The 25,958-nt window shown below is 32.2% G+C and overlaps 2 protein-coding genes across 2 annotated transcripts; one reads left to right on the top strand and one right to left on the bottom strand.

Moving 5' to 3' along the window:
* Positions 1 to 3,975: 3,975 nt before the first annotated feature.
* Positions 3,976 to 12,691, top strand: LOC133336065 (galactose-binding lectin l-1). Its single transcript, XM_061544362.1, has 3 exons — positions 3,976 to 4,073; positions 12,230 to 12,384; positions 12,481 to 12,691. The coding sequence occupies exons 1-3, from the start codon at positions 3,976 to 3,978 to the stop codon at positions 12,660 to 12,662; spliced, it is 435 nt and encodes a 144-aa protein (XP_061400346.1). The 3' UTR covers positions 12,663 to 12,691.
* Positions 12,692 to 20,249: 7,558 nt separating this feature from the next.
* LOC133336119 (myb-like protein P) lies at positions 20,250 to 24,260 on the bottom strand. The gene is made up of 9 exons (XM_061544416.1): positions 24,114 to 24,260; positions 23,669 to 24,052; positions 23,462 to 23,598; positions 23,139 to 23,400; positions 22,590 to 23,051; positions 21,647 to 22,531; positions 21,069 to 21,511; positions 20,857 to 20,980; positions 20,250 to 20,648 (listed from the first exon to the last, which is right to left on the bottom strand). Exons 1-9 carry the CDS (start codon positions 24,258 to 24,260, stop codon positions 20,250 to 20,252), a joined length of 3,243 nt encoding a protein of 1,080 aa, XP_061400400.1.
* Between the last annotated feature and the right edge of the window lie 1,698 nt (positions 24,261 to 25,958).

Genomic DNA, 25,958 nt, shown 5'->3' with positions numbered 1-25,958 from the left:
TATAGAAAATTACTTTCTAGTGTCAAAGTGGAGAATTTTTAAATTATTTTTTTTCAAAATTGTGACAAGACTACACAGGCTTTTTATTAGCCATATATAAAGAATTTGTTTTTATCAAAGAGTTTATCATCTGTCAGAAGAAGGGACCAATGTCCCATCTTCGAACTTAATTCCAATTAGAAATAAATATTAATAGGGAAACACATAAAAAACTTTAGGATTGACGTTCCAAATCAAGTTTGATTCTGATGTTCCTTTATAAATTGACATTTCATACAAAACCTGAATCTTCGTGGAGTAACTTCTGGTAATGTGGACCATGCGTCAAATGTGGACCACCCCCCATATCTAAGAAAATGCTTGAAATATGCCAATTCCGCCTTGATAAATGTTTTCCTAATTAGTGAAAACAAACATCAAACTTGGTTTTTAATAAATAATTGCAATGGTGAAAATTTAGTAGGTGAAAATGTTTCTCTGATTGTAAAAGTGCGACTTGAAAAATAGTTTTTAGCGCAATAGTCGAACGATTTTGTAAAATAGTCGAACATTTTGTTTTTCTCGAGCATTTAATATGCGAGGAGGTCCTCTGAAAACTCGATATCCGAAATTATAGGTGCCTCGGTTGGATAATGAAGCAAGGACCTTCAAGATACCGCAAATGGGGTGGTACCCTTAAATGGGGGCTATTCCAAAACATGGACCCATATATTTTTGCATTCATTGTTACCCAAGAGTGCAATAAATTGAAATTTATCACATTTAATCCACAACCTACCTTCAACTTACTGATCCTCATTACCCACACATACTGGTCCACATTACCCGCCAAGTTATTTTTATTTGCAGTTTAGAGTTTTTTGAAATATAATGCAATAACATTTTTATGGACAAATATATATAATTTTTGACCTGGAATATAATTAGCCAACAAATCTACCATGCTGTGAAAAGAATTTGTTTTTATTTTTTACCGTTGTTACGCCCACAATATCAAAAAAGAAAATGGTGGTCCACATTACCCGAAGTTACTTTATGTGTTTTCCCCTGTTTTATAGCATTAACTGTTGATTAATAAATTTTAAAAATTTCCCGATCTCAACATTATTTATAACGGCAGATAAACGTATTTTCCAATTTTCATGTATTTTATTGTTTTCAACAGTATCCAGAAATAGAATGTGATAAGCACATACATATTAAATAGCATAAAACTACGTTCATTTAACTCTAAAGAGATAACTAGAGGAGTGGTGAATCGAAAGAGATTTTGAAAAGTCTTCAACTAAATTGTTTGTGAAAGCCTCTTATTGAATGGGGATTTCCAATTTGTATTTACAATTTTTCAACTTACAATCAATTGACGAAATTGCAATCACGTTTAGATAAGGATCACCAATTTTACTTCAACACCCAGTGCAGCATAGAAAATTTAATAATAATTTTAAATAACTTTGAGATAAAATCGAAATGATTCATACATACAGATAAACGTATTTCCCAATATTCCTTCGCTTTTCCCCAACAAAACCGGAACAATCCTAACATGGGTAAAGTGATAGCAAATGTTAATAAACATAACTGGATTTTAAAATTTCAGAGATAAAGAGTAACATAAAGAGTAATGCGTTTGAAGAGATTTCTATGAATTAAAAAAACAAATTATAATTAAAGCTTAAATTAAGCACGTGCTTCACTGCATGAATTAGAAAAGATTTAGCATTGAGAAAAAATAACAACAAAAGCCACGATTTTATTCAATAGTCTACATAGAGAATAGATTTCAGTGCTGTCAATGTGAGAAAAGTAAAATACGCGGTGTTTACTATACAACATCAAATATTTCCCCAATAGTAAAAGCTATTGTCAATTTGAAATTATTTCTTAGAAAGGAAAATTGAGTTTAGGGAGGGAAGCACATAAAAAAACTTCAGGCGTAGCAGGTTACGTTGGCTCAATGGTCAATGACATTATTGGACCATACCAATGCGGCTTCAGGCCTGGCAAATCCACCATTGACCAGATTTTCACTCTGCACCAGATCCTGGAAAAGACCCACGAAAAACACATCTACAAATTCCACCTATTCGTCGACTATAAAGCCGCATTCGACAGTCATATCCGTTCAGAGGTGTTTAAAGCCGTGTCTGCGTTCGGCATTTCTGCAAAATTAATAAGGCTATGCAAGATAACTTTAAGTGGCTCAAGGTCAGCAGTAAAGGTCGGAAAAGACATCTCGGATCCTTTCAATTCCGAACGAGGAATCAGACAAGGTTACAGTTTGTCGTGTGACCTGTTTAACATCCTGCAGGAAAGTTACATATGAGATGCAAATGTAAACAGAAATGGCACTATGTACACCAAACAGCATATTTTATTCGCCTACGCCGACGACAATGGGTCGAACATTGCGACCGGAAATGTTCACTCTCTACAAGACCTTAATATTACCCGTGCTGGATCTGAAGCATGGGTAATTGTGCAAGCAGATAAGACAGCTCTTGAAGTGTTTAAGATACAAATTCTCCGGAAGATCAATGGGCCAATCTGCGTAGTCGGTGAATAACGTCGTCGAATGAACCATGAGCTGTACTATCTCTTCTCGGACATTGACATAGTCAGACGATTCGAGCTGCAGCGACTACGTTGGCTAGATCATGTTGCGAGAATGGATGAGGATTGCCCCACTCAAAATTCATATAAAAGCAGGCCAAGTGATGGTTAACGCAGAAGGGGAAGGCAGCTAGGCTTATATAACAACCGTTCTGTCACAAGCCAACGAAGTAAGTAAGACATTTTCTACCTTATTTTGGAAAACAACCAAACATTTTGTTAAGTTTGGCCGGGTCGAACTTTTTATAACCCCCGCCATCAGATTGGTATTCAAAATATATAAAATGACTGGGGTTCCTTAGGAAAAAAAAGCTGATGTTATGATAAGCCCTTGAACATATCGAAAAACAGGCGATAAAACTTCGAATAGTGCGGCTACCGTTTTATGCGGCTATACAAAAACGGGGATCGATATTGATAATTTTCGGTAGTTAGATTTGCCACCCGATTGCAGGCAATTTGGTTCCTTAACTTTTTCAACAAACCTAAACATATTTACACCAACCAATAATGTTATAATAAATTTAGCGATTTTCCACTCACTTCACATTGACAACACTCACCGAACACTGAACAAATGTTATCATTCGCATATTTAAGAGAGCTGTGAACCGTTAAAAACAAACACAACATCCATGAACACCGTGCGGCGTACGGCCTGTCTCTCATTTCGATTAGTTGCCTACAAGAACTTAGTGGAGTTAGACATTTCGTGTGGTTCGTTCGGAATATCATATCGTGAAAGTGTCCACAAAAAGTCCAACATACATATTATATACGAAACATATTGCATTTTCATTATTAACAAATTGAAATTTTAATGGAAATTTGCTGTGTTAAGTATTTAAGCGAATGAAGAAACATAAATCAAAGAGTTGAAAACGAAAAAAAAAATATTTCGCAAATTTCAATATTTTCTAAAAATAGCAAAACAAAAAACAAATTAACCCGGCGCCGTTATTAATACATACCTTCATAGTTACCGCATAGTTTGCCGTGAGAAAAAAAATATAGACTAGAAAAAAAAAACAAATCACCATAGCATTTTGAGAGTTTGTTGTTGTTGTAATCCTTACAAAGAAAAGTAAAGAAGAAAAAAAAACAAACGCTAATACATTTTGTTTTTATGAATGAAATAAATTTTTAAAACAAAATACCAACACAAAATTTTCAAACAAATTAAGTAATTAACAAAACACGAAGGAAAGAATTTGCAGATCGTTAATTTATGCGTTTCTTAAAATAGATCAACGCCCTGAAAAGAAAAGAATAAAACAAAAAAGACTAAGTGAAATTTTATTGAAACATTATTTTCTATTGCGAAATACTTGGGAAATACCAAAAACAAATATCTATCCGAAAATGCCAGCAATTGCCTATACCACCAACATTGTTCCCAATGTCCTGCGACGGGGCGATAAAATCCGAATAAAAGGAATTTTGAATGAAAATGCCCAGGAGTAAGTATGAACAGAATTATAATAAATGTTGATTAAATTAAGGCTTTTAGTTAATAGGTATTACTATTAAAAGTAATAAAAACAAATAAAAAATAAAACAAACTATTTAAGGTGGAGTTTACACTAGACAAAAAATATGTGAACCAATATCTTTTCCGCTCTGTACTTTAGGCATGTTGGGTTTCTTAATAATTTGTACAAGTTTATACTTTATATTTTAAAAAAGTGGAGTTAATCGATGTGTGCACTGAATGGCTTATATGAGCACTTGAAAAAGTGCGATTATTATAACGTTTTATAACCTCTACCTTGAGGTGGACATTTAAAAAGCCAGTAATCGTTTGGGACCTTCACAAATGATGGTCTATGTGATGTTAATTTTTTTTAGAATGGTAAATCTTCCTACCAATAATTTACCATGGCCCAATGAGAACCAAAATAAATCCACTTCTGTAAAATCCCCAAATAATTCTATCCTTAAAAGTAGGCCGATATCGATAATTTTTTGGTAGGGAATTTTTCTATGCAATGAGGATGCAAAATACTAAATTATAGTCAATTTGGTTAGGAAATATACCCAATCTATCCAAAATTCCGAATAATAAAAAGTTAGCATATATCGATAATTTTTGGTAGGGGAATTTGCTACGCAATCGGAACTTAAAGTACCATATTACAGCCAATTCGGTTGAAAAATGTGAAAAAAAATCCCAAATTGAAAAAACGTGAACAAAAATTTCCAAAATACACAATATCTGGAGGTACAGCGATATGGTCTATACTCAAAATTGGACCGACATCGATCATTCTATGTAGGGAAAAATCCTACCCAATAGGAACTCAAAGTTCCAAATTACAACCAATTAGATTGAAATGTGTGCCAAAAGTTACCAAAATACAAAGACTTTGGTGCAGACACAGATATCGTGGTGAGGATCTGGAAGGTGCATTTTGCTATGCTTCTGGTATGAAATAGTGACGGTGAAGAAGAAGATGTCCATAACTAGAAATTTTCAACATATCGACACATTTTACCTATTCGTCGACTATAAAGGCGCATTAGACAGCCCTATCCGTTCAGAGGTGTTTAAAGCCATGTCTGCGTTTGGCATTCCTGCAAAATTAATACGGTCATGCAGTATAACTTTAAGTGGCACAAAGTCAGTAGTGAATGTTGGAAAGGACCTCTCAGAGCCCTTTAATACCGAACGAGGATTCAGACAAGGTGACAGTTTGTCGTGTGACCTGTTCATACGAGATGAAAATGTGAACAGAAATGGCACTCTCTACACCAAACAGCATATGTTATTCGCCTACGCCGACGACATCGACATATTGTCTGAACATTACGAGCGGTAACAGCCACCTTTCAACGAATTGTGAAGGTTTCTGCCAAAGTGGGACTAGCAGTAAATGGCGAAAAGATCAAGCTGATGGTATTAACGGGCAAGACGTCCAGTAGACTCGGACCAACTGCAGAACTTGAAAACTACAGCTTTAAGGTAGTGAACGATTTTATATACCTCGGTACCGCCATAAACAAAACTAATAACATCAGCTTTGAAATCCGGAGGAGAATAGTGTTAGACAAAAGCAAGGCCACCTCTCGCCAGACCAAACACACACTCCACAAGACACTGATATTACCCGTCCTGTTGTATGGATCTGATGCATCGGTACTTGCGCAAACAGATAATGCAGCTCTTGGAGTATTTGAGAGAAAATTTCTCCGGAAGATCTATGGGCCGATCGAATATCGCCGTCGAATGTACCATGTGATATATCATCTATTCTCGGACATCGTCATAGTCAGACAGATCGAGCTGCAGCGATTACGTTGGCTAGGCCATCTTGTGAGAATAGATGAAGATTCCTCAGCTCAAAAGACATATAATAGCGAGCCAATTGATGGCTCACCGCAAAGATCAAGTAGGACAACATCTCGAATGAGATGCGCACAAGACCGACGCGCCTGGAAATCTTTTTTAAGCTCGGCTTATAAAACAAATATTATGTCTCAAACCAGCTTAGTAAGTAATATACGTGATTTCAACAGGCGATCAGACGGACACACATTTCACCTTACATTTTTTAAGGAAATCTTTACTCAAAAATTCTTTAATCTCATAATTAATCCCTGATATTGAAAATATATTTTCTGTAACAGAATAATTAAATTTGAGCGAACTCATTTTCGGATCGTACCGGAACCAGATGTTTTCAATTATTGTATGAATTCTTTTTTAATTTAAATATATTCGGAAGTTAATGTAGACAATTATCATTAAGTACAAATTTATAAACAATGTTTTGCAAATTATAAAAATCAAAGAGAAGAATTTTGTCCCGGTAGTTCAGTGGGTAATTCGGTAATAATTTATTCATTTTTATGACTTCATTAATTTTATTATATCATTAATTTAAATTATATCAGTATGGATAAACAAAATCCAATATAAATAAATAACATAAATATTCAAAGATTCAAAACAGATGTTTAACATTTTTTTTTTTTTAATTTTGCAACTTTTTGCAAGGAAGGTGTTTCCGAAGTTGGTAAAACTTACAGTTGAATTTTAACATGTAAAAACGACGTTAAGTTCAGCCGTGCCGAACATTTTATACCCTTCATTTAAAAATGTCATTCAAAATATTTAAATTCGTTCGCCACATTTTTGGTGGGAAACCTAAAAAATAAAACTGTAGCCAATTCCGGTAAAAAACGTACCTAACAAGGAATATTAAGAAGTCAGCTGCTTCTCAAGTTTGTTGTCAAAATCCAATATTATGAATTGACGCAATAACAAGGTGATGTATCAAAACAAAAACCTTTGTTTTTGACTTGACCATCTGTCAAAATTTCTCTTATAATATGTCACATGGTTGGCAACATTGCACATCGAATCCAAGTAGAAATTACGCACTTTGACAGTTACTGGAGTCATAATGTATAAATTGTTGACATTGGTTACGTTAAGACTACTTAATCCACTCGATCTCAAATGTCAATTCCATTGCGTATACGTCACGTTAATCCTGTTCACAAATCCGGTGGGTTATATTAGATTTATAAGCAATGGAATTGACATTTGAGATCGAGTGGATTTCGTAAATCTAAACGTACCCTTAGACTTGAAAATTAACAGCTGACTTCGCTAGCTGATTTACTTTATTAATATATATTGGTACCAAATATCCCAAATATACCGAATAATGGGGTCTACAGTTACATTCCGAAACATAATAATGGAGGGTATTAACATATTTACATTTAAGTAAATACGGTTTGAATCAGAACAAAACACATGATTTTTTTTGTTAATCGTAAAATTGAATGTTCGAGTATAAACAATATTGTTTATATTCAATATGTGGGTTACTCATTTTCTGTTCCACATTTCGGAATCTTATCTAAAATTCTTTTTACAATTATTAATTTCACATTGACGATGAAAGACAAAAGGTAATTTTGCGATAAGGTTTCAGATAAGAAAATCAAAATAGTCTTTGGTAAACCTTTTTCTATAATTGATTGTGTAAACAGGGGAATTACTGGCAATTGAAGAAATGATGAGAAATAGATATTGTGAAATTTCAAGTTTTAATTTAAAGGTGCACCATTTTCAAAGTTGAATATTTAACATTTTATTTATTAAAATGCTGAAATTATATTCCCTCGTCATCATTATCGATGGTCTTACAGGTAATTATCAAAAATCCAAAATCCCAAAAATATAACAAAACAAATCCAAAACCAAAAAGAATCATTTCATGTGAAAAGGCTGTGGCTACCAAATGTCTAACAGCTCTGATTTATTACCCCCCAAATTGCTCGACGATGATGTCATGCCAGACAGACAAGTGGGCAACATTAAAGGAAACTTTGAAATAAAGAACACAAGGGAAAAGAACTCAATCACTTTACACAGGTCATCAAGAGATTATCAACGGCTGCCTTTATTTCAAGAATTTGTTCGCCAAAGAACAATACAAAATCAATTTAAAAAAAAATTACACCTTCAAAAATGTATTTCAGACAACATCATCACCGTCATGACCAATGGCTATTTGGTATTGAACTTTGGCGATTTGTTGTGGTAATTAAGGAATACCATGGAATTTATTATTTCTTATATTATACACATCCCATGATATTATTTTCAGCTTATCTTCTGTGTTCACATAAAATTGATTGAAATTAAAAGGGCAATTATTTTTTTCTTACATTTTGTTTCGTTTTATTTTTTAATTTCGAAATCACGATATATTTTTTGTAAGTTTAATGGGTGTGCTGTAAGATTTTTTTTTTTTGAAAAAGTCAACAACATTGTAAGAAAAATAAAGGTAAAAAGTAAAATTGTTATAAAGTTATTACCGGTGGAAAATGGTATACAAATTATAACAAGTAAAGCGTCGACAGGCTTTAACTGTCTATCATTATGTTGACATTCAAAATCGATAGGACTTTTTTAACGGGGATATGTTATGATATATTGTTGCCAGAAAGTATTTTACCCACAGTGAACACAGAATATCAAATTACCGACACTGGCTTGGAATTAGATTAGGTTGGAATTTTATCTGGGACCATTATATGGGTAAATTCCAAATCATCTATGTATCTAAATTGAAAAAAATGTCGGCAGAGATTTTTTTGACATCCAAAAACACGAAATGTCAAATTACAGCTACCATGCCTTTTTAGGACTTAAAAATATATTTTTAAAAATCCTCGTCCTTCAAAGCTTTACATTTTTTTAATCCACGCCTTCCTAGGACTTAAAAAATGTTTTTTTTCAAATCCACTCCTTTCTAGGACTTAAAAAATGTTGGTTTTTCAAATCCACGCCTTCCTAGGACTTAAAAAATGTTTTTTTTTTAAATCCACGCCTTTCTAGGACTTCAAAATCCACGCCTTTCAAGCCCTTGAAAAAATCTTTTTAGATCTAAAATATTTTTTTGTTTTAAAGTTTGAAAAAATCTTTTTAGGCCTTAAAAAATATTTTCAAAACATAAAAAATTTTTTTTTTTAAAATTCTCGCCTCATATAGAGCTCTATACGACATATACAATAGAATTTTTTACGGGGTTAACCTACATTATGAGGATTTATTTGGCATATATTCAAAGGAATTGACAATTTAAACCCACTCGGTTAACCAAATCCGGTACAATGTAAACGTACTTTAAGAAAAATATAGAGCTTCAGAAAAATATAAAGCCTTAGAATTTTTTTTTCAAATCCACGCCTCATATAGAACCTTAGAAAAATATTTAGAACCTTAGCAAAAATATTTAAAAAAAATCCACGCTTCGTTTAGAGTATTATATTTATATTTAGAGTCTTAGAAAAATATTTTTTTTAAAAATATCCTCGCCTCAAGGACCTATTCTTGTAACACATTCAAATAACAGCAAATTTGATTTCGTGTTGAATGAATTTTTATTGATTCCAATTGGTAAAAAACTGTGCAAGGGGGCGCCATTTTAAGATTTTTACAGATAGGCAAAAATTTTATTACTCAACTTTTTTGTTCTTGCGAAAAATTAATTTTTTTCATATGCCGCAAATTCTAATCCCAACTATTGGTAACATCCAATTTTATCTAGTGAAATCTCAATCGGCATAAAAATGAATTTAATAGCATCTTGAAATGTTGGCAAAAATATTCTTCTCAGAAATATTGGTTGTCATTTATTTGTCAAATCGCTATTTCAACGTTTCTGTGATACCTAAGTTTGTACTTAAGATTGTTTACAAAAACACAAAAAAAATACGTTTTTTTTTTTTTTTTGCTATAACTTCAGATTTTGAGGGTGTATTGAAAATTCTAAAAATGCATAGTTGTTGTTTTCTTTTTGTTCCATAGTGTTAGAGACATTTATATTTATCGCAATAGCATTTATCTAAAGAAAATGTCAATATCTTTGGTTGATATAATAACGATTAGTGCCCTAATATATATTATGATAATAATAAAATGAACTGTTAAATAAAAACAAAAACAACAATAATCTGTCATCACAATAGTGTAATACTCTAGTTTAGAGTACATAATACTTTATTATTGGAATTGTGCTAACCTAAGGGATATAAACATTTGTTTTCCGTTTTTGTTTTTCTTTTTTTATTATTAATATACCATGTAGATTTTACCTTCAACCTCAATGATATAACGAAAATAACACTTCCGTTCTATAACGAATTAACCTCACACACTATTACCCCATTGTTTGTTGTTAACAGAAAAACACTTTAACCTGCTGACCTAATAGGACTTGGAAATAGATTATCGGCATGCAAAATGTTTTCCCCAATGGGTAAAAAGCAAAGAAATATAAACACAATATTTTTTATATTGACAAATTAAAAATAAATAAAATCATTATTAATGATGATTATAAATGTGAAATTTGTAGCTTTGGTCATGGGTTCAAAACCGGAAAAGAGCATCAGGAATGGTTTATTATGATCGACACTCCGTTTGTCTTGTCGATTATGAAAGTGATAATAACATTAAAAATAATAATAATAATAATGTGTAAAAAAATCAAACCGTTTCTTTGCCATAATATGTACTTTTGTTAGTTATCCTTGTTTGCTTTTAAGGTTTAGCCTCGTCTTATTTGCATACCTCTATGGGAACGCAATAACAATTAAACTCTTGCACTTTAAATTTGCATGTTAGGATTTTGTTTTTCTGCGAAAATTTGTATGGAAAATTCTTCAGATTTACGATTAATTGGAAAAATCGTAATGTAACAGTTATAATTCACCTTAAATAGTTTTAAATATGTTAATAAATAAATACATGGGTGCCATGGACTGACTGATTGTCCGGCTAAACATAAAATAATAGTTATCATGAAAAAGGAATTGAAATTAAAAAAAAATACTGTTGACAAGGAGCTATTGTTCTGGTGTGATTATTATATGTACAAAAAATAATTTCCAATAAAGGAAAATGTTCAATATTTTACTGGATTATTCTTAAAAACCCACACCCAGGACTATACAAAATATCCTGATGTAAAAGAATAAGCATAATTTATTTTTTTCCAAATATAAATTTTATTAGATGAAAACCTCTGCTGTTTAATAAACAATTTTGGCTTACAATATATGCAATAATTTGAATTATCAATACTACAACCAAACTATTCAATCATATATTAGTTTTGACCGGTGGTGTCGCTATCTATCCCCCCAAACATGTTTAAAGTCAACACGTGCTTTGAAAAAACAACCAAACCGAATTCAAAATGTTGTCGTCAGAAAACTCAATTCAATTTGAATATCTTCAATATTAATCATCACTTGCCGGTTCATACCGCATAGATGCTGTTTGAAGCCGATTCGTTATAACCCAATTAATGTTTTGCTCAGTTGTTCTTGTTGTTGCTAGCATCTTTAATCGAAATGGTAGACTTTGATTTCAAATTTGACGTAACGAAGTTATTTTTAACACATAACACAAAAGTTCGGCTGGCAAAAAATAAGGAATTCCGTCCCACACATACGTACACACACAATATTTTTTATGACGATCTTGGGGTGAATGGCAAAACTTGGTTGGCAACAAACTAAAGATATCAGATTATATATTCTTCTTATTTACAACTCAATATTGTTGCTATTCCTGAATAACTTTGTATAAAATCTTTAGTAAAAGGTGTGATATATATATATATATATATATATTGTTAATATTAGATAATTAAAATAGGTCTTTAATTTTTAAGTACTTTTACAAATAAGCCTTGAAATCGAAAATAAAAGACTTCAACAAAAAGACCAAAAATCAAATCAGGTTATAAAAATAGAATTTAAAAATATTCCTAGAAAAATATTTTTAAAGAATCCACGCCTCTCGAATCCTGAAAAAATATGCATGTCCTAGAAAAAATATTCTTTTAAAAATCCACTCTTTTCAAGAGGTCAAAAATTGTTTCTTTAACAAATCCACTCCTTATTGATGGGTCGATTTTTTTCCCTTTAAAGAATCCACTCCTTTCTATAGTTTGAACATATTTTTTTTTAATTTTTTATTAAATAATCCATATTCTAGATTTAAAAAATCGAAAATATTCCTTAAAAATACATTTTTTTTAATTTATTTTTCTAATTGCATTTTTTTCTTTTCTCTTCTTTGCAGATTCTCGATAAATTTCGTCAATGAGATTTGTAAAAATCCCGACTTCATAACCTATCATTTCAAATGGATATTGGACGAGCATGTTATCGTTGAGAATTACAAGGATAATGGCAGTTGGGTGGATCATCAAGAACAGGATTACGACTCATTAGATGGTGTGTTGTATAGCGATGATAATGATGATGATGATAAAAATAATGACAACAATAACAACAACAATAATAACACAATTCTTAATTATTCTGTTTTAGGTTCAGTATTCGAATTAGAATTTGCATTCCAAGATGGTGTTATCGATGTTTACAAAATCTTTGATAATAAACCAAATCGTATAACAACATACGAGCCATATTTCGAACTGTCCGAAATTCAGGCAATACAGGTGTGGGGCGATGTAAAGAAAATAAGTGAATTGACGTTTAAATATGCGTAGAAGAATGCAAAACGAAATCAAAAAACAAAATTCAAAAAAATAATTGAAATGAAATGTTGTTTATAAACATTTTGCCATTGGTTCTTCACATATTCATTGACAAACACACACACACATATTTATACATTGATGCATACATACATATGTCCCTCACCGCCCACATCATGCCATCATCACATTTGGAATGGAAATCTCTAAATCGTATAGGAAACGGATATGAAATTTAACCAAACAAAAATTAAAGAGAAAAAACGTTAGTACATCATAACCGTTACTAGCTTTGTTGTTTATGTTTCCTATTATTTATCAATTTTTTGTAATACCTTTTGAAAAAACAGTTATGCAGTATTATATAAGAAATGCTTACATTCTTACATTGAGGTGTGTAAGGTCAATATGTTAAATTGAATTCGTGTTTTCGTATTGACCTTGCATCCTTATCCTTATTTATACATAATTTGTCCATTGTCTTTCTATTGCCATCTATTTTTTTAGTCTTAGTTTTTCTGTCATTATTTTGCAATCATTCTGCTTAGCACCAAACAAAAGTATTGTAGAGTTGTCCACCCTGCACTCGCCGCCTCGCCTTTGTAGAAATTTGCACCTTTAGATCTTCAGTTTTGTGAATGGCCATATGTTAAACACCAAATTGTTGCTTGTCCAAGTCCACATTCTTAGCTAATCCTAGTTCAACTTCTTTTAAGTTATTTATTTGCATTTTTAATCGTTCGACGAAAAAATAAACCTCCAACCAAAGACTAATACATTTCACCCCACCCCTACCCAACAAATGCAGTTCTTCACAATGCAACAATGGAACCGGTATCTGGCCCACCCAGATGGAAGTCAATACATCGTCTTCCCACGACAACAAATACTACTACTTCTTTCATAGCTGAGAGAGAGAGAGAGATCAAATGTATCCAGTGCTCCACACGATATTTGTTGACATTCCTTCTATCCATCGCTATTGTAAAGCCATTTTGGGTCATCTGATCAAAAAAAAAAAAAAAAAAAGATATATATATATTTAATTGATGTTTGTATTTTGTAGATTGTTTTAAGTTATATTATTTAAAGTACATATAATTGTATTATAATGAAATAACATATATTGTATTTATGTTGTAATATCTTATGGTTTTATTTATAAATTTATTTTATAGAATTTTTATTTTGTAAAAACACGATATATATTTTTTAATAAAAAAGTATTTTAATGTGATAATGGTGTTTTTTATTTCAAGGACCTAAGGCTTATAAAATATTTTTAAGGATCTTGGAATGAAAAAATATTTTTCAAATGTCTAAGGACTAACAGCAATAATAATCTTTTTAAAATATTTTCCTAATGCACTATATGGGACGTGTATTTTGAAAGATATTTTTCTAAGGCCCATATAAGGCGTGGATTTTTTTAAAAATATTTTTCTAATGTATTGCTAGAACTCTGAGGGTCATTGCAAAGTGTAGGATAGATATACCAAAGGGTTTTTTGGAAATTCGAACTATAAGCGAAAGGTACTATGTTACAATTTCGTAGCATGGAATGGGAATCAAGGTTGAGATGTGAGATTAGGAGGTGGTTTCGGAAGTGTGTACTCATGTATACGAAAATTACTAAACTGTATTAAATTTGGAAATCATTTTGGAGTGTATGATTAGGGTATGTATGTAGTTTTGGAAATTAAGACTTATGGGTATTAAATTTGGTAAAATTTGAATTTTGGAAGAACCGATAGAATAGGAATTCTGAACATTGAAGTTAGGATCATTTTTGGGGTGTTTAGAAAAATATTCGATTTACGTTTTGGTATAGCTCCACTATAAAGGTACCAACCGATTTTCGATATTTGCAAGGATTAGCCGCATATTTCCACCGATATGTTTGCAATCTATACTAATAAAAGACGAAACGGCTGAAGCTAAAATCTTGAAATTTTGGGTGAGTATCACATTTGGTCCAAAGGTGACAGATAAGGCTGGGTTTTTGGAAATTCGTACTAGAACGGTACGAAAAGTACTTAATGTGATACCATTTGTATTTGGCGAACCACTGGAGCTAGAACTCTGAAATTTGGTTTGGTGGTCGGGTTTTTGGAAATTCGAACTATAACTATCCGAAAAGTACGAAAATGTACCAAATTTGGTACAATTCTGTAGCATGTGAACGAATACCGCTAAAAACATGAAATTCGGAGTGTGAATTAAGGTTGAGAAGTAGGGTCCATTTAAGGAGATGGTTTTGAAAGCGTGTGCTCATGTGTACGAAAAGTACTATATGGTACTATATTTGGTACAAATTTTTTTTGGAGGTACAAATCGAGCTGGAATCCTGAAATTTGAAATTAACATTACCATCGGAGTGTAGGAGTGTGTTATGCACGTAGTTTTGAAAAATTTTTACTGATGTGAACGAAAAATATTAAATCGTACTATAATTGGTACAATTTGGATTTGGGTGAACCGATAGAGCGGAAACAATGAAATTTGGAGTCAGGATTTGGATAGGGCGTTTTAAAAATTGTTACTAATGTGTACTAAATTTGGTACAATTTGAATTGTCGGTGAACCGATAGAGATTGAATCCTGAAAATTGGATTTAGGATCACTGTGGGGGCGTAGGATGGGTGAATTGTGGGTGAACCAATAGTGTAGAAATCCTGAAATTTGAATTTGGAATCATTGTGTAGGATTGGGGTATGCAGGAAGTTTTGTTGCATGGCTGAGGAAGGTACTTATGGAAATATCAGATATTTTTAAGGGCTATCAGAGGCGTTGATTAAATAAAAATTTTTACCAGGGACTAGCACAGTCATAAATTTATTAAATATTTTTCCAGGGACTATCAGAGGCGCAGATTTGATATAAGTTTTTCCAAGGACTATCAGAGACGTAGATTTTTTATAATGTTTTCCAAGGACTATCAGAGGCGCGGATAAATATTTTTTGTCAAAAATAGGTGTTAATAATTTATTTTTTTAGACATTTAGTTGCTTAATTTCCAGCAGATCATTAAAATAGGCTTTGTTAATTTACCAATCACATTTCATTCCATCACATCAGTCCTAGCAAAAATAAAATTGCGAATTAAATTTATACTCATAAATAGAAAAAAATAACACCTATTTTGGTTTAAAAAATACCATCCAAATATTGGCAAAGTATGTGATTTGTTTATTAAATTGTGTAAAAACTCCCACTGAAAGAAAAATTAACAACAACAACAATTTCTTAAAATCAATAAATACAAAAATCCCAATTATTTCGATGACTAAGCGTAATGTGGTGGGAACGTGTATATGTCCTAAAGAAAAAAACTGATCTTAGCCGTCATGTTGTCTCACAGACAAACATTTAGACTAACACCTTTCGCCAAACACCCGAATATTCCAATGAACATTGTTTGACTATTAATAGGAAGAAGGCTATTAATATTCGCAATAAGTAATGGGCAGAGGAGGAGGGCTAGTTCGAAATTTGTTAAGCGACACATGAATGATTATGAAATTTTATGAGTAATTGAGTTGATATTTAATGTGACACAACATATTTGACAGAATAAAAGCCATTCAATTAATAAAATATAATATTAGTTAAATAGTAATCAATAGGTTTGTCAATACCACAAATCAATTCTGACCCCAACTTTGCACTATACCATTCCGGCAGTCATATGTTATTGGCATTAAATAAATACTATTTTCATAAGTGGGTGTGAAAAATATATTTTAATTAGTTATTATTATTATTATTACAACACAAATATTACAACAATTAGGGAGGCATATCTAACACATTCCAATATTTTGTTATTTCTCGTATAATTCACACGTTCTCAATATTAAACAAATGTTTTACATTTGTTTTGTTTGTTTTCATGGAAATTATAAATTGTGTGAAAATCACAGAATAGTTTAGGTTCAATAAATTACGGCCACAATGTAAAACATATGCTTATTCAAAGTTTGTAATAAAAAAATTTTGTTTTCCTGAAATTGTGAAAATAGCAAAACTTTACCTGGTCACGTTTGCCTTCTAAACTAATGCAATAAATTTAAAACATTGTGAAAATTATGTTCTCAACATTTTCACCTGCAGTGATTTTTCTTTTCATTAAACTATCATAAATCAAGTGAATTCTCTGAAATTGAAACATCAAGGTTTGTTTATAATAGATTCAATAAATTTTGCTTGCTATGAAACAACATTTTGGAATTTTTAATGATAATAGCAAAATTTAAATGTACTAAATTTTAAAGGAAATACCTAGCAATTTTTGTGAGTCAAAATAAAAAAAACATGTGTACTATGTGAAAGATTTAAATATAGTTTAGATCTGTGTTTAAATATCCACGCCTATGGATGTGTTATTCCTGGCAAAAATATTCTTTAAAAATTCACGCCTATGGCTGTGTTATTCTTGGCAAAAATATTCTTTAAGAATTTTATAAACATTTAAATTTAAAATTTAATTTATTTAAATTAAAAATAAATATAAGAAGGAATTATCTGTGTTTAAGGTGACATAGTTACATATATTTGTCGGAGGGTCTGTGGACCTATCATAGCCGTAGATTTTTTAAATAATTTTTTCTCAAGGGCAATCATGGCCGTAGTTTTTTTTAAATAATTTTCTTTTCATGGGCAACCAGGGCGTACATTTTTCAAATAATTTTCTTTTGAAGGACTATCATGGGTGCAAGGTGTATTTAATAAGGTGTAAGTGACAATCATATGGTTTCAAACTTTTTTCTTTATTGTTTGTAAAGTAAATTGTCAAAAACATTTTGAATTATTACATTTCGATTTCATAAATGGGTTTTAAATTTAGGCTTTTTAAATAATAAAAATTCAAGAAAGCTGCATTCATAGAGGGGGACGGAAAGGAAACTTGGGCTCAGTTATAACCACGTTCGCCGATTGGTCCACATATTTTATGTTATGTGTGGAAATCTGTCTAGAAATCCCAGCTACTCATAAAATCGAGGAGATTATGTTAGCCTGTATTGGAATCGGACCCTTGGTGCTTGTCGTAATTCTCGGCGGAGGTTAAATACGTCTATGGAAAGATTTTATACGGCCAACACAATTTCCATGATTTACAGCCTTACGCTTTCACATTCTCGCCTAATTCTGAATGAATAGGGAGATGCAGAAAATGCGAGATGCGGATTCGATTTTTCGAAAATGGTGGTTTAAGCTGTAATGTGTGTTACCATATTGTAATTTAACTTGCAATGTGTGTTGCCCCATTGTAATTTAATTGTGTAATATTTTTCAATCTTTTATTTATTGATTTTTTTATTTTATTGTTATTTAAACTTTATAACAATACAAATGGGAAATATCAAGAATCCGCTGTATAAATGCTTTGTAATTAAAAGAAAATAAATTAAAGTTTGAAAATATGGCAACCTACAATGTGGCATGCGAAACAGCTGTTCATTGTTTTGATGAAATTTGTTGCAACAACTACAATAGATTACAAATAAAAGAACATTTTTTATGATGGCAAAAACACAACGAATAATATGAAGAAATCTGCGATTGAATTAATTAATTCACAGTTTATTATTTTACTACATAATTTTGTGCCTTTTTATGTAATTCCGATATTTTATCTCCCCAAATTCTTAAAGTGGGCAGTTATGTTATGATTTGCTCCTACTCCTTTATTTTTTCCTTCAAATCATGCAAAAGATAATTTTGAAAAAAATAGCCTTATTATTTTTGTTCTTTCATAATTTTTTTTAAGCTTTTTACTGTTGTGAGACAGAGAGACAGATCCTCACCCAAAATGTCTGAATTTCGCCTCAAAAATGCATCAAACTCAATAGGATTTCCAATAGCATTTTATTCGTTGTTTTCCCGTTAAAAAATTGCATACTATCATTTATAAAATTCTAATAAGTATTGTGTAAATATTTTTCATAAAAATATTTATTACTTATGTTTTTGTAGTCAGCTACCTTTGAATTTATTAGCGAAAAATTTCGCTCAAAATTTCATCTCATTCTCCTACTCCCTGTGATCCAGAATACCTAATTTTTCCCCAAAGCGGATTTTTTCACTTTCGAACTTCATTCAGAATAAGGCGAAAGCGAGAATACGAAAACATTCACCGGAAAATGTTGTTCAGAATAAGTCGAAGGGGAAAAGCGAATAAATTCACGTAGAATTGACATCCGGTCTTTGGCCGGGGATTTATGTCCTTCAATTTTCTTTAAGAAGCAAGATTTGAAGACACTCCATAGAAAAAAAAAATAGATTGTAATCCACAAGATAAACAACATCACAAGGAGCCATGGGCTAATTGTGGGAAACTTAAAATTAATCGCGACCAGGTCTTAAACTTTTTTTACTGACCTAAAATTGCCAATAACCCAAGAATACACAAATTAATTATTTATTCCTCAAAGAATAGTTCTTGACAAAAATAAATTAATAATTGTTTTTGTTTATTTATGTCAAAAACTTATTGTCAGCATGACAATTTAATTTCTATAACGACAATGTTGCTTTTGTAAAACATTTGTTGTTGTATCTGATGCATACACCTTATTAAATATACCTTGCATGGGTGTAGATATTTTAAATAATTGTCTTTTCAAGGGATATTATGGGCGTAGATTTTTTAAATAATTTTTTTTTTTTTAAAGGCAGTCATAAGCGTAGATTTATTAAATAATTTTTCCTAGGGCTACTGTAGGTGTAGATTTATGAAATATTTTTTTTTTCAAGGATTATCATAGGCGCAGATTAATTAAATAATTATTTCTTTTTTTATATTTTGACGTTAAAAACCTTTGAAAAAGAAATCCCTCTTAAAAACACAATTGGAAACCACTTTATTTTTGGAAAATATTTCCATTGTATTTTATTAAATTTTTATTGCTTTCGCAATTAATAAAATATTGTTATTATTTATCTTAAATAATTATATATGCATATTATATATAAATTTATAATGAGACTTATATATACTTAATGACAATTATTACATCTAGTTATATTATAGATACATTCAATATTTACACGTTCTAAACAAATCCAAACGGGGTTAAACTACAATGACACTTTACAAATGTATATTTATTTAATAAATATTTAATTAAGACAAAATATTATAATGAATATAACAAAACAATGGGCGATAAAAATGGTATTACAAATACACAATACTATGATTAGATGAGATTATACATATAAATTATAATATTTAAAATTAGAAAAAATATGCATTTTAGCAACACAAAATGTCTGACAAGTAGTATTTAAATGAAGTATCCCTACTGGGGTTCAACAAATACAATAAACATTGCTAATAAGTATATTTCGGAAAAATATGTCAAAATGTTTTGCATCGAAATGAAAACTTCAATGCACATTGACACTTGTATAAACATTTAAGATGAAGGAGCTAATAAAGATATAGATGTTTGTACATACTTAAAATATTAAACAGTATACAAAATGGTATAGGTTTTTCTTTTATGAAATCATTAAAAACATTTCTTTAAATATTGTACACATCCCCAAAGTATACATTGTTTTGAGATTACACAGCAACCGAAGATAGATAACTCATTTCTCAATTTTTAAATGACCCATTATTTGTCCCGTCGATGCATTAACAAATTGTGCCTGAGACAATTGCACAAAGTTAGCTAAAGACGTGGGCAGATTTAATACCGTGGCATCGTGTCCTTTTAGAGTTGTAGAATTTGGATTATTCGAAGACGATGAGGATGGTGTGGCCTGTATTGTTATTGTACTACCGGACATATCTTGTGTTGTAACCATATGCATTATTTGCGGTACATAGTGTAGGGTTTGTTGCGGTTGTTGAGAAATTGTTGCCGTGGCTAATTGTGTGGCGGTTGATGATTGCTGCTGTTGTTGATTTTGTTGCTCGTTCTGATTTTGAGATTCTCTGTTATTGTTGGTATTATTTTCATCCATAATATCATCAGGTTTGTTATCCTTAAAAATAAAAAAAAATTGCATTAAAATATTCAATTAAAAAATTAAGCTATTCAAAATTATAAGTGAAACATTGTTGAAGTAATTTTTGTTAATATTAGATCACTTCCTCATATTCCACATTTGTTGCTAGTGAAATTTTAATTCATCGCAAAACATTAAGCATTTCCTATAAAAAAAATTATCCAAAAATTTCGTTCGAACTTACTTCCTCAGTCTGTTGTGTATTGGTTTTATGCATCAATTTATGTTGAATATAATATGCCTTGACCACAAATGTTTTATTACAAATTTCACAAACGAAATTATTACCATTCGTTTCGGTATGAATTCTGAAATTAATTAATTAGGTTTAGGTTTAGTTTAGTTGGTATTTAGTTTAGTCTGTGATATTTAAATATTAATTTAATTACTACTTACTTCCTGTGTTTACTTAGATTATCCTTTCGAGAAAATGGCTTCTGACAAATGTCACAACTAAACATTTTCTTGCCAGAATGTGAAACTAAATGTCGCAATAAATGTTCTTTGCGGTTAAAAGCCTTGGGACAGCCCTCTTCGTTGCATTTAAACGGTCGTATGCCGGTGTGCAACTTCAAATGTTGGGTTAGGTGTTCCTTTTTCTTAAAAACTCGACCACATTGTGAACATTCGATATTATTACCAGAACCAGATGCAGATCCAGAACCACTTGTATTCAGATCAGCACTGGTTACAGAAATCTGTTGTGTGGAAATGCTATCCGTAGCGGTAGTAGATGATGTTGTGGCATCATTCGTAGGCCCTTGTTCCGTACTGGGATTTTGTTCGGCAATCGGTGTACTACCACCGGTCGTATTGGAATTAATTTTCTTGACAAATTTCTTTGTTGGTGAAGGAGAATTTGTCGTTGTTTTAGTTATGGTGCCAATAATTTGAGATTTTTGTTTTAACAATGACCGAGATTGTTGTTGTTGCTGTTGAGATGTTTCGGAGTTTTTAGCCGCAGTTTGCGTAACCGTTGCTGTTAGTTGCAAATGACTTTTAGGTGGTTGGGGTTGTGTTACAACTTTTAGTGTGGTATTTGTTGTCGGCCCATTTGTTGTTACTTTTACAACCTGATTACGATTTGCTGCCATTAAGGATTTCTGCGTTTGATTCTGTGATGACTGATTTTGTGTTGTTGTCGTAACACGACTTATTGTTATATTATTTTTATTTAAAATCGGTAATTTTGGTAGATTTTGGGTTGGAGACTTTTTGGAATGCTTTTCATTAGTTTCACTGTTCGTTGTGTTGGGAACAGCATTTTGATTCGAAGTTTTTGTTGTTATACGTTGAACCGTTATTCCTCCATGCTGCGTTGTTAGTGTTGCACTATTGGACTGCTGTTGCTGCTGTTGTTGTTGAAGTTTTTGTTTTTGCTGCTGTTGCACTTGTTGCATTATTTGTTGGGTAAAACTGGTGGTTGGTGTTATTTCAATGGCATTGACACCTTGGGCTTGTGATATCTTATATGCTGGACGACTGCCTTGATCCTGAGATGAGGATGAAGATTTTGTTTTATTCTCCTCTGAGGGGTCTTCCTTTTTAATATCTACGGATGGATTAATTATTTGCTGTGATGTTATTTGTATATTTTTTGATGTAGCCGGAGGAGCAGGTTGTTTAAATGTTTGACTCTGTTGTTGAGGAGTTGATAGTTCTGGTTTGGATACTGGTGTCTGTTGCACTTGTGGTGTGGCTGGAGTCAGTTGTAAAGCCTGGGCCTGATTCATAGATACAGCTGAAGAATTATTATTTAATGCTGCAACAGTGGCTGCTGTTGGGAATGTTTGATTGGGGGCTAATTGTATGGTTGGTGCCAATTGCATTATGGGTTGGCCGGTTATTTGTGGTTGGAGCTGGAAATAAATACCATTTTTGAGATTATGACGAATTTCAGTGAGACTCAATACAAACCTTCATTTGCAATTGATATGTTGTGGGTAAGATAAAATTCTTAGCATCAATATGTGCCACAAATTGTTGATCTGTATTTTCATCCTTAATTGTTATCGGCAAGTAACACTTATTGGGAGACAAGATATTCGCAGATGAGTTTTGGGCCACATTGGCCAACGATTGTGCCTGTAATGCGGCAGCAGCATTTAATTGCGTTTGTGGCTGTAGAAGTGGGGCTAAATTCGAGAGCAACGTTGCAGCAGCTGCATTGGGCTGATTAGTTTGCAATATGGCTTGTGGTCCCAAGGATGGTTGTAATTGAAATTGTATTTGTGGTGCGGCAAGTTGGGAAGTTGTTAATTGTGGTATGGGAGTTGAGAGGGTAGCAGCCGGAGTGTTGTTATTGTTGTTGGGAGTTGTGAGTACAAAATTTAATTTCGGCTTTTTATTCTTTGACGGACTGGAATCTTCATTGTCAGAGTTGGCAAATGTTGTTGCGTCCAATGCAGTGGGTATGGTTACGTTGTTGGATTGTTGTGTTAGCTGTGGCTGTGTAATATTCGCAATAGGCGGCGCTGAAATGGTGATTTGTTGAGGTTGTAGTTGTGAGGTTAATAATTGCAATTGCTGATGTAGCTGTTGCAACTGAAGTTGGACTAATTGCTCTTGTTGTTGCTGCTGCTGTTGTTGAATTTGTTGCTGTTGGATTATTTGTTCTTGTTGGGCTTGTACTTGCTGTTGCTGCTGATGTTGTTGTTGCGGCTGATGTTTCTTTCCTATAGGTGTTACCTTTATATTTGGTTTCAGCCTTAAAAACTCCTCCAAGGCACTGAAATAATAAAAAAAAACAATTCAATTCCAATTAAGATACCCAGAAGAAATGCACCTACTTATTCTTAAGCTCCTTTTCTTTTTCGGCTGCAGCATTAGCTTGATTTGTCATGTGTTGTTGTAACTGCTGATTAATATTCTGTTGGGCCGAGTTATCCAATGTAATGGTATATTGAGGCACAGCAGGTTTTTCTGGCTGGAAAACGCAGAGGAAGAAGTTAAAAATCATTATGGAGTTAAACATAAGACGAGCAAGCATATTATACCTGTATTCCAACTGCTTGCATTATGGAATTAAGGAAATCCTGATTTGTTCCATTTGTTGTTGTTGGCATTGCCTGTGCCACTAAATTCGAGCCTTGCAGTGTGAATACAGGCGTTTGCGGCTGTTGAAAGGGCGTTTGTTGTTGCTGTAATGACAATGTTTGTTGTGGCTGCAAAGTCGCAGATGTATTCCCGCTATTAAGTACATTGCCACATTTCCCAGCTGTGTCCTTTACTACAACTTTTGCGCCATTCTGGGACGAGTCCAAGCATGAATTTAACATCATTTGGGAATTCCGACATAGATTTCGAAATTCCGAAAAATTTTCCAGATTTTGCAAACATTGTTGGCACACAACTTTTGGCAAGCGATCCGACTCCTCTACCTAAAAATACCCAAAATGTCCAAATTTTATGATTTGCATTAGGGCTGGAGCAAGTACTCACATTCAAGGATAAACATTCCGCTAATTTTCCATTCATATTTTTAGACTTTCCTTCAGCGGAAAATATTTCAATTTTTCCGGTATTTGTTGTTGTGGTCGTGCAAATTCGACACAAGTCGTAAAAATTAACACTTTTTATATTGGTCATTGTTTTTATTGTTTTTTATGCTTCTTTATGTATGGATATATGGACATGAATATTTAAATATTTATGCGTGTCTGTCGTGTCCTGTCTTACTGGAATTTTGCATTATCGCATTTTGCAATTTCTCTACCCACACATTTATTATTTATAATTATTTATATTATTATTTATTTATATTATTTATTAAAAAATATATATTTTTATATTGTTTTTTGCATTTTTTTGTTTATAAACAAAAACTCGCTCTTATGCTGACCCAACTAAAATTAAAAGTGTTCCAATTGCTACGAATAAACAGAAAGGAGGGAATGCCTAATAAAAAAGCAAGCCAAAGCAAAATTGGTGAGGTAACGTACATTGTTTACGAATGTGGTGTGATGAACACGAAAAGGGAGATGGGAGATGAAGCGTTAAGGGATATATATAACCGATCATGAAAAAAACTCAGGACTTAACCATGCAACTTTTGTGAGCAACTTTGCCGAGTTCCTAAGTCTGGGTTTATACATGCTACATTTTTAGGCAACTCTGCTGCTGCTCTATACGATTCTCTTTTGAATTTCTTCCCCCTTGTCACTTTTTATACCTCTCACATCTAAAAACTCAGCAAAGTTGCATGTATAAACCCCGACTAGAAGAGAGAGGTATGATAAGGGACAATGGGAACAAATACATGTTGCGCGCGTCTTAAAATAAATTTTTAATTTAATAAAAATTTATAAAGACCGGCAAACTTAAAACTGCACTCCGATTGGCAAAAAGAAAAAAGAACCGGATATGCAGGGCGACCAATGAACGAAAATTAAAAAGTGATGCCAAGACCAGGGTTGATTCAAAAATAGTGACGCTGATAGATTGACGTGAGTCAAATACAACCCTGTCGCTATCGGCAGGTTTAGTAGAACAGCTGTTCAAAGGAAAATAAATAAATGGGAGAAAATTGTGGGAAAATTAGGGAAAAAGATGGAAACCTTTGGCTGGGGTTTTTCGAGCCTATATAAGGGGGTGAAGAAGGAAAATCGAGGGGAGATAGTAAATCCTAGTGCAGAGCACATTAACTCAATCCATAAGAAAGTAAAACATACAAAAAAATTAAATTGATATTGGCAATATATAAGCCATTTTTATTTGGAGTTGCTGATAACCAAAAAAATACATAATAATAATAATTAATTCGGCCAAACAAACACCTCTGCTTTGTAAAGGAGGTCAATTATCCTGAGGGATTTTGCCGGTGTGTTGGAGGCTATAATCTTGTGTTGATGTCAAGGTGTTGCTCATACACTTGTGGTGTTGCTTATACACTGTGAGGCTAATCCTTTGATTCTTGGAGGTGTTGTCCTAAAACGATGAACAAATAAAAGAAAAAACTTGAAATGAAATAAGGAAAAACAAGGTAACAGATCATATATTTCTTACCGTGCTGTGCCTGTTTCTGAAATGCGTCTGTACGCCATTTGAATGAGGATAAAAGAAGCCTCCGTTTACCTGCAATTAAAAAAAATGAGAACAAATTAATATAATATGATTGAAACTAAAAAAAATGATAATTGAAACAAAAAAACCAATCAACATAAAAGAAATTAAAAATAATTGATCTATGGATTGACTAAAATTGAAAAAGAATCTCAGAAAATTTGTGTTTAGTATTTAAGTTAAATTGTGTTGTCCGTAGTTAGTTAAATAGTGCATAAGTTTGAA

Source organism: Musca vetustissima, unplaced genomic scaffold, assembly GCF_032173495.1.
Source record: "Musca vetustissima isolate MV318-11 ecotype Yass unplaced genomic scaffold, APGP_CSIRO_Mvet_v1 utg744, whole genome shotgun sequence".
Lineage (NCBI taxonomy): Eukaryota > Metazoa > Arthropoda > Insecta > Diptera > Muscidae > Musca > Musca vetustissima.
Note: the sequence above shows the minus strand (reverse complement) of the source record. Positions and strands in the feature narration are given on the sequence as shown.

What these genes read in the sequence shown, in the direction of transcription:
- LOC133336119 (XM_061544416.1), bottom strand. Translation starts at nt 24,260, where the DNA reads ATGACCAATATAAAAAGTGTTAATTTTTACGACTTGTGTCGAATTTGC. An exon ending in TGCAAGCAGTTGGAATACAG is followed by an intron (nt 23,599 to 23,668) that starts GTATAATATGCT and finishes TGCGTTTTCCAG; the next exon opens with CCAGAAAAACCTGCTGTGCC. An exon ending in TCACCATTTCAGCGCCGCCT is followed by an intron (nt 23,052 to 23,138) that starts ATTGCGAATATT and finishes ACATTTGCCAAC; the next exon opens with TCTGACAATGAAGATTCCAG.
- LOC133336065 (XM_061544362.1), top strand. Translation starts at nt 3,976, where the DNA reads ATGCCAGCAATTGCCTATACCACCAACATTGTTCCCAATGTCCTGCGA. An exon ending in TTGAATGAAAATGCCCAGGA is followed by an intron (nt 4,074 to 12,229) that starts GTAAGTATGAAC and finishes TCTTCTTTGCAG; the next exon opens with ATTCTCGATAAATTTCGTCA. An exon ending in GGATTACGACTCATTAGATG is followed by an intron (nt 12,385 to 12,480) that starts GTGTGTTGTATA and finishes ATTCTGTTTTAG; the next exon opens with GTTCAGTATTCGAATTAGAA.